At 49.5% G+C, this 9,180-nt stretch overlaps 1 protein-coding gene across 1 annotated transcript; it reads right to left on the bottom strand.

The window, feature by feature from the left end:
• Positions 1–1,697: 1,697 nt before the first annotated feature.
• On the bottom strand, positions 1,698–9,096 carry LOC101601056. Its single transcript, XM_045131802.1, has 5 exons — positions 9,021–9,096; positions 7,799–7,872; positions 2,919–3,086; positions 2,351–2,482; positions 1,698–1,908 (listed from the first exon to the last, which is right to left on the bottom strand). The coding sequence occupies exons 2-5, from the start codon at positions 7,869–7,871 to the stop codon at positions 1,772–1,774; spliced, it is 510 nt and encodes a 169-aa protein (XP_044987737.1). The 5' UTR covers position 7,872; positions 9,021–9,096; the 3' UTR covers positions 1,698–1,771.
• Positions 9,097–9,180: the final 84 nt, after the last annotated feature.

Here is a 9,180-nt window from a genome sequence, read left to right as displayed (position 1 = left end):
CAGAGAGCTACCTGGAGTCCCCTACTTTTATACCTTTGTCCTTATTCCTCTTCCCAGTGATCCTTGGAGGGCAAGGGCCTGGAGGGCAAGGTCATCATTTGATCCCATGGCAAGTGACCAACTATGAAGACTGATCAAGTACAACTGCAGCTCTTAGGATGAATCTAGCACAGTCCTGTTCCTTCCCAAATCCACCCTGAACCTGCAATGAAAAGTGTTTGCTTTGGGTTTGTTTTTTGGTTTTGGTCTGATTTGGTTTTTTAATGTAGGATCTCACTATAGCCCAGGCTGACCTAGAATTCACCCTGCAGCCCCAGGCAAGCTACTGAGAGGAGCTGCAAGTAAGGGGCTTTATGGTGGAAGACACCTGGAGCCACACAGGTCCTGCAGAAGACTGCAATTGAGGATCCCTGCTCTGGGTTTGCTGTCCTCAAGCCTTCCAGACTACAGCCCTCTGGCCAGATTCCATAGGCCAACTATCAGTCACAGCCAGGATTCTCTAGGGCCACCTCTTGATCTTACCTGTTCTTACCACCAACCCAGGCAGGAGGCCCCTGGAAGAGTCATCATCCCCCCTCCCCCAAGCCCCTCTGCAGGCCACTGCCCAAGGTTCAGTTCTGCAGCTCCCAGCAGGGTCGCTAGTGCTCAGGTGGGACAGGAAAGCAAGGCGGGTCCTGCAGGGGCTTTGCGAGGTCCAGGACGGTACTCCTAAAGCCACTGCCTTACCTGGCTCCAGCTCTGCTGCTTTGCAGCCCGAACAGAAGCCAGGGCATTTAGTATGCTGAGCAGGCAGGTACTCTCCCTGAGCCACAGCTGTTACAATTTTAAGATAGGGTCTAAGTCCTGTAGCCCTCACTATGTGAACAAGGCTATCCTTGAAACTTGTAGCAATCCTGCTTCTACCACCTAAGTGTTGGGATCAGAGTACACCTAAGCTGCCACCACTTCGCACTTGTTTTTGAGAAGGGACCTCATGAAGCCCAGAGGCCGAGCTTTATACATAGCAATCCTAATAACTCCTAATCCTCCCAAGTGCTGGGATCACAAGCATGTGTGCCACCAAGCCCAGCCCTCTATCACTGTCTTGTGCATGTGGTGCCCCGTGCTCACCTGTGGTGGCTGGAGAACATCAGATGACCCCTCCATCACTCTTCCACCCCTTCTAATTTGACCATGAGTCTCTACTACTCCCAGAGCAGAACTCTAGATTTTTTAAGGTCTCTGCATATGGCTATACCCAGCTGTTTGTGGGTCCTGAGGGATGGAACTCAAGCAGTCTCTCAGGTCTCAGGCCCTCATGATTGCACAGGAAGTGCTCTAAACTGCTAAGCTATCTCCCCAACCCTGGCATTGTTTTCCGGGGTGAATGCAGTCAATGACCCAAGCAGTCCAATGCAGGCCATGATGAACAAAGCCACCACCTAGACCTTGGTCAGGAAGCTCAGACTCTGGAATGCCCTTCAAGACCCAGTGGTCACCCACACCACTCCAATCAATGGTGACAATTTCAAGGGCAGGAAACCCCAGAAGTGGCTCATGGCAACTTCTGTCATTCTGACTATTGTAACATGACTTTATTCTCATGTGAACATCTACCACAACCTACCTAAAACATACTGACTTCAGAGTGAGGAGAGGCCGAGTGTTTCACACGACAAGTGCCCCACTCAGCGATAAAGGATGGATCACAAAGGACACCACGTAAACTGTCATTTATTAGCATCAGTACTGGGACATAAGAGCTTCAGTAAATACACCGAGCAGCCAGCTCTCATTTCTTCCACTCGTTCTTGTCGTAGTCCCACTTGGCGGAGAAGCCCTGGATGGGGTTTGACTTCATGTCGAGCATCCGCTTGGTCTGCATGGCTACCCACTCTTCATCAAAGGTGTGTGGGATGGGGCCATACACTGCAACATGAAATGACCTTGTGAGGCAAGACTGCAATGGCTCTGAGTGCAGGTCCTCCCCATGCACACACCACCACACCAGCAAAGCCACCCTCCACCCCTACACTTGTCCTTGTCCCCAGGCACTGACACCTGGCATCTCAAACTCGCTCCTTTGCTTGTGAAAGTCAGGAAGGAAGTCGGTAAGTTGGAGCAGAGTACCCCCTCTAGAGCTGTCTTTCAGCAGTGGAGGGGTAGAGGGCTCCAGTCTGTCACTGACCCACAGCCACGCTCACAACATACCAACAAGCCTACTCAGAATGCTAAACTACCAGTTTAGCCCAGACAGAAAACACTGGCAATAATCTTGGAGCACAAGTTCCCACCCCTGGCTCTAAAGCAGTATGAAACCCCATGGCACCTTCTGGGCACCAAGGGCTGGAGCCCCTCCCTCTCCACTCACCGTAGAGCTTCTCCCAGATCAAAATGAGGCCAGTGAAGCCAATGAAGAACATGGCCACACCCACAACCGTCTTCCACTCGTTGGTGGTCCTGTTCATCTCTGCAAAGCTCTCGTTAAACCGAATGCGGTACACTGGGCAGAGGAAGAACCATGAAGGTGGAAGTGCATGGGATGAACACAGCCCTTGACCCTCCCCAAAGCAACCTACCCCAGGGAGGAAACATGGAGCTGCAGTGACAACACAGCTAAGCTGTGACAAGCTTGTACATGCACATGTGCCCTTACAGGCTAGCAAACAGGAAAGGAGGAAGAAAAAACAGAGCCCACTGTGCAAAGACCTGGGCAATGGGGGGAGGGTCAACCACTCTCTGCTTCCCTCTCACAAAGAAGAGGTCCTTTGGCTTATTGTTCTGCATGTGCCAAAAGGTTGCACCCTTAATGCCCTGTTCCTCCCTGGGAGCTAGGCAGGCAGCTTAGAGACACCCAGAAACCCAGCAGGGATGACTGGCCCAGCTGAGCAGTCTTTCTCCAGTTCTGTGCACTACTACTGGGCTTGCCTGATACGCACACTCGACTTTCTCATCTCTACTCAGGCTGCCCCAGTCGGCCTTCTCCTTCTCCTTCAGGGCCTTCTGGCTGGCAGACAGATGCTTCACATGGGCCACATCAGGCAAAGGGTAGTCACGCCGATCCACATAGGCGGGGAGAGCATAGTCTTCACTCTTCACAACACTTCCTAAACAACACAACAGGTACACCTTTGAAACCCCAAGCACATGGACAGTTCAGGCAGGTCAATCAAGAACCAATGGTTAAAGGGAGGCACTTGACCCAGCCAATCAAACCCTACAGGGTCTCCAGGTGCCAGAAGGTTTCCTGCCTACATAGATTAGACTAAAGATAATTGGGCTCAAGATAATAAGATGAAACTCAAGACATCTGAGTTCAGGAAAAGACTTGAAAGGGTGGTTGCGGCAGTGAGAGTGCAGGGATCACCATGACCCTCAGGGCACTCTGCTCAGTTCAAGGACTGACCCAGCATAACTTAGCTGAGGAAGGCTGTAGACAGCTGAGATTGTCAGTAAACATATGACATTCCTGGAATGTACACAAAGCACCTGTAATTCACATGCTAAAATATGGCAGGAAGCAGGTTATATAGCTGGAGAATGAGGTGGGCCTCACAAGTAGAAGACTGATGTGGTGAGCAAGTGACAAGGTCAGTTTTGCTCTAGATTCTTCTTTTGAAAAATATAAATCATGTGTACACACTCAAATGAGCACGCAGCTATTCAGATACAAGCCCAGGTGGGGGCAGTGGAAGAAGCGAGGGCTGGGTCAAAGGCCCTTGGCCTCACACAGGACCAAGATGGCAACAGGTATTTTTCACTTAGTTTCCTGTTGCAAAAGCTGTTGCTGATTCTATCCTATGGAGGAATGAAGCCTTGCAAAAATATTGAGTCATCAAGTCACCACAGTGCTGAGAAGTGACAGAGGAGTGTTCTGCACTAAACATCTCTATCACACCTTCCAAGGTTCGGGGTCCACTGCAGAAGTGGAGGAAAGAATGTAAGAGCTAATGGAAGGGTAGGACTGCTTACAATGCACTCTTCCAGACACAAAATAGCCTCAATATCCATGACTTCAGTTCCTGGTACTACCTAGACAAGACCCTCATAATAGGAGGAAAAGTGATGACATCAAAACAAATGAGAGACTAATTGAAAGGGGAAGGGGATTTGATGGAGGATGCATCTGAGAGCAGGGAATAGGAGTGGGAGGAAATTATCAGATTTATTGTCTACAATTATGAAAGCTGCTGGAGGGGGGGAGAATGGCTTAGCAGTTAAGGCACTTGCCTGCAAATTCTAAGGACCTAGGTTTGATTCCCCAATACCCATGTAAGCCAGATATACTAGGTGGTGCAGGTCTCTGGAGTTTGTTTGCAGCAGCAAAAAGCCCTGCTACACTCGTTCTTTATCTGACTCTTACAAAATTTTTTAACAAGTTTCCACATTGAAAAAAAAAATCTCAAGTCATATCAGTAAACAATTCACTAAGCAAACCAGCAAACTTCAGGTGTTGACCTTGGCCATGCAGATGACTACTGGAGTGGTTTGAAAGTGAAATGTCTCTCATAGGTTCAAGTGTTCTGAATGCTTGGTGTCCAGGTGACAATTTGGGAGGTGGGGTCTTCCTGAAGGAGGTGTGTCACTGGGGGCAGACCTTGAGGTTTATTAGCCCAGCTCCATTCCAGCATGAGGTGAACCAGCTTCCAGCTCGTGCCAGCTTTCCTCGCCATGGGGACACTTCCCCTCGACACGCCAGCCCAAATAAACCTTTTCCTCCCACCAGCGGCTTTTGGCTGGGTGTTGTCCCAGCGACAAAAAGGTCAATGCGCAACTACTCAGCATGCGTTCTTATGCTCACCCGTCCCAACAATACACCCAGAATTACTTGCCCTTTTTAACTTTTTCTTTTTGGAAACAACATTATGCTCCTTGCCCTCAGGATGAGTGAGGAGGAAGCAAGACTCTTACTTCAGACAGACAGACAGACAGACAGACAGACAGAATGGGCACACCAGGGCCTCTAGCCACTGCAAATGAACTCCAGACACATGTGCCACCTTGTGCATCTGGCTTATGTGGGACCTGAAGAATCAAACCTAGGTTTACAGGCAAGTCCTTAGGCTTCACAGGCAAGTACCTTAACCACTAAGCCATCTCTACAGTCCCTTTCTTATGTTTGTTTGTTTTTTTGAGGTAGGGTCTCACTTAGCCCAGACTGACCTAGAACTCACTAATGTCTCACAGTGGCCTCAAACTCAGGCGACCCTCCTAGCTCTGCCTCCCAAGTGCTGGGGTTAAAGGCATGTGACATGCCCAGATACCATTTTAACTCTTAAAGCCCTATTAAACCATGCCCCCAAGGTGTACATCACAATCCCCAGGTCAATTCTGTGAGATTTTAAACCAGATATAAATTGGGATGAGAATGTTCAACAATCAATCAATTGTGATGGCACACATAGCAGTGAAAATCTAAAAACCAATGGAAGTGTATGACTGAAATGGGTTAGTGTTGTGAATTATAGCTCATAAAACTATAAACACTCATAGTCTGTTAACCATAAAACGCAGTATATTCTAGAACAAAAATGGCAACTTTGTTTCTAGTTCTTCAGAGCCCTGGGCCTGTTCTCCAGTAATGACAGTAAACAAGTCTTTATAAAGGACAGAAACATGCCGGGCACAGTGGCTCATGTCTTTAAATTTTGGCACTCAGGAGGCAGAGGTAGGAGGATGGCTGTGAGTTTAAGGCCACCCTGAGACTACATGGTGAAATTCCAGGTCAGCCTGAGCTAAAGACCCTACCTCAAAAAAAAAAAAAAAAAAAAATGACAGAAACACAAAGATTCGGCATTCAATGTCACTTCTGTGCCTAGCTCTGACAAAGCTGATTGATCCTTGTCTACTCCTCATTCACAGCTCAGGGACAATTCCAATGCCTCAACAATGGAAATGGGAGAAAAGTTAAGTGGCTGGGAGTCTTGGGACGGGAGGTTAAAGTCAGATAGAGAGGGCTGGAGATATGGCTCCGTGGTTAAAGGCACTTGCTTGCAAAGCCTGATGACCTGGGTTAGATTCCCCAGTACCCATATAAAGGCAAATGCAGAAAGTAGTGCATGCATCCACAGTGTGTTTATAGTAGCAGGAAGTCCTGGCATGCCCATATACTCTCTAAGTAAATAAATAAAACTGTAAAAGAAAAAAAACACGTGGAAAAAATTTTAATTAAAAAAAAAACTGGGGTGCTGGAGAGATAGCTTAATGGTTAAGGCACTTGCCTGCAAAACCAAAGGACCCAGGTTCAATTCCCCAGAACACAATGTAAATCAGATACACAAGGTGGCACATGTGTCTGGAGTTCATTTGCAGCAGCTAGAGGCCCTGGCACACCCGTTCTCTCTATCTGCCTTTTCCCCTCATCTGTCATACATAAATAGTAAGATTTTTTTTAATTAACTGGAAATGGAATGGAATCAGGACTTGGGAGGCAGAGGTACAATGATCACTGTGAATTCAAGGCCAGCCTGGAACTAAAGAGTGAGTTCCAGGTCAGTCTGAGACCCTACTTTGGCTGGTGGGGGCAGGGACACTCAAATAGGGGGAAAAAAGCTCTTAAAAGGGGCAGAACTTGAACCTAACAATAGTAAGAAAAGGAGGAAAGAGAGGAATAAGAGTGTAAGCAAACAGACAGACTGTTCAATGGGATTCATCAATACTCCTTCACATAGGAATATGCCTCCCTGAAGGGCACCTCCCCTCAAAATCCATGCAAGATCAAGATGTCAGGTATCCTTATTTAAAACTCCAACACATACCCAGGTGTGGTGGCACACGCCTTTAATCCCAACATTCGGGAGGCAGAGGTAGGAGTATCGCTGTGAGTTCAAGTCCACTCTGAGACTACATAGTGAATTACAGGTCAGCCTGAGCTAGAGTGAGACCCTACCTGGGGGGGGAGGGACCTCCAGCACAAGGTCTTAAACAAAGCAGGAGCAAAATGAAATTAGCCTATTTAAAAATAAAAGTCGGCCGGGCGTGGTGGCGCACGCCTTTAATCCCAGCACTCGGGAGGCAGAGGTAGGAGGATTGCCATGAGTTCAAGGCCACCCTGAAATTCCGCAGTGAATTCCAGGTCAGCCTGGGCTAGAGTGAGACCCTACCTTGAGAAACCAAAAAATAAAAATAAAAATAGATGAAAATAAAAGTCGGAGGCTGGAGGGATGTCTTAGCAGTTAAGGTGTTTGCCTTGCAAAGCCCATGGACCCAGGTTCAATGCCCCAGGACCCATGTAAGCCAGATGCACAAGGAGACACCCGCGTCTAGAGTTCGTTTGCAGTGGCTGGAGGCCCTGGCACACCCATTCTCTTTCTCTCCCTCTTTCTCTGTCAAATAAATAAATAAAAATAAAATAAAATAAAAAGGCGTGTGCCACCACGCCACGGCTTTTAAAAAATAAAAACCAGGCTGGAGAGATGGCTTAACAATTAAGGTGCTTGCCTGCAAAGCCAAAGGACCCAGGTTCAATTCCGCAGGATCCACTTATGCCAGAGGCTCAAGGTGGCGCATGTGTCTGAAGTTTGTTTGCAATGGCTGGAAACCCTGACATGTCTATTCTCTCTCTCTAAAATAAATAAATAAAAGTAAAATATTTTAAAAATAAAAGTGGGGGGGGGGCTGGAGAGAGGGCTCAACAATTAAATCTTCTGCCTACAAAGCTTACAACCTGGGCTCAATTCCCCAGTACATACGTAAAGCCATATGCACAAAGTGGCACATGCAACTGGAGTTCATTTGCAGTGGCAGGAGGCTGGCGCACCCATTCTCTCTTCTTACAAATAAATAAAAATACTAAAAAATAATAATAAGTCACACTTACCATGTGCTCGAACACACACTGAGGTGGAAATGGCTCGCTTGCCGATTAGGCTAAGAGCTCTGGTGGCCAACATTCTGAAAGACAAAATGTACACCTTTTCTAACAACGAGGTTTGGCACACACTACTAAGGAAACATCTTTTTGCTCAGAGCACTTTTAAGTAAATTCAACTTTTTCCCCCAGAACAAATGGCTTTTATTTTGGTGAGGTTTTTTGAGATAGCACCTCACTATGTATCCCAGACCGGCCTGGAACTTTGCACTCCTCTGGCCTCTGCCTTCAAGTCTGGGGATTACAGGTCTGTCACCGTGCTCATGATGTCTTTGTGACTGATGTGAATGCACAGGCAGACCTTAGTAGTTATGCTTTCACAGAGCTTCACAGTAACAAACGCACCATAACACTTAATTGCTTTAGGGTGAACAACAGAAAACTGGCCGCCTTAGAAACCAAAAAGGAGAAATGATGAGTGAGAAAGCTAAAAATCAAGTAAGTTATTGCCACGACAGATTCTGTTCCTCAGTGACGGTGCCATGATCACATGCCAAGGGTTATTTATTTTAAAAAGCAGAAACTAGAAGAGACGAACCAGACAAGGCTGCAAACAGCCCTGGCCAGCTTCCAAATCCTGCGACGCGATGACATCCCCTTCCTCCTGCACCTGGGCCGGGATTCGAGCCCATGGACCCACCGGCCCCCCGCCCCCGCCCGGTTCCAAGCCCATCAGGACTCGAAGCACCTGAAAATGACCCCTGCGGCAGGAGAAACAGAAGCGTGACGTCATCGAGAGGCTCGCCGCTCCCTGGGGCCCGGCGGCGGGCGAGGGCCGGGCGGGAAGACAAGCGCCCTGCGGGGACCGCGTCTCGCCCGCCCGGGATCCTGCACACGCCGACCTCCGCCAACGGCCGAGCCGCCGGCTGACCTCGCCCGCCTCCCCGCGACCTCGGCCAGCGGACGCCCCAAGGTCATGGCCGTGACCCTTGCGCGCACCCGCGGCGGGGCAGGTAAGACCGGGCCGGGCGCTCCGAGGCGGCACGGAGGTCGCAGCCCCAGCAAATGCCGGCAGCCGGAGCCCCGCACCCAGTCTCAATGTCATCGCGCGCCAGAGCCCCTCTTCCCGCCGCCTCCGTCGGGGTGGACACGGGAACGCGGGCCCAACGGCTCCCAACCCCGCAGACTGCCAGGCTCAGGACCAGGCCACCGGCTGCCCCCGCTCTCTCACCTGCAGCCGCTGCCCGTGGCGACCGCCGCGAACGCCCTCTGCGCCCCGGCTGCCCGCGACCGGAAGAGCGAGGCCGAGACCGGAAAAGCGAGAGAACGCCGCGGAGCACCACGGGATCGAGGAAGCCCCGCCCACGATCGGCTGCGCAGAGGTCATCGCG

This window comes from Jaculus jaculus, chromosome 1 (assembly GCF_020740685.1).
Source record: "Jaculus jaculus isolate mJacJac1 chromosome 1, mJacJac1.mat.Y.cur, whole genome shotgun sequence".
Taxonomy (NCBI): Eukaryota; Metazoa; Chordata; class Mammalia; order Rodentia; family Dipodidae; genus Jaculus; species Jaculus jaculus.
Note: the sequence above shows the minus strand (reverse complement) of the source record. Positions and strands in the feature narration are given on the sequence as shown.

What these genes read in the sequence shown, in the direction of transcription:
- LOC101601056 (XM_045131802.1), bottom strand. Translation starts at nt 7,871, where the DNA reads ATGTTGGCCACCAGAGCTCTTAGCCTAATCGGCAAGCGAGCCATTTCC. An exon ending in TAGAGATGAGAAAGTCGAGT is followed by an intron (nt 2,483 to 2,918) that starts GTGCGTATCAGG and finishes TCCTCTGCCCAG; the next exon opens with TGTACCGCATTCGGTTTAAC. An exon ending in GATCTGGGAGAAGCTCTACG is followed by an intron (nt 1,909 to 2,350) that starts GTGAGTGGAGAG and finishes TTCATGTTGCAG; the next exon opens with TGTATGGCCCCATCCCACAC.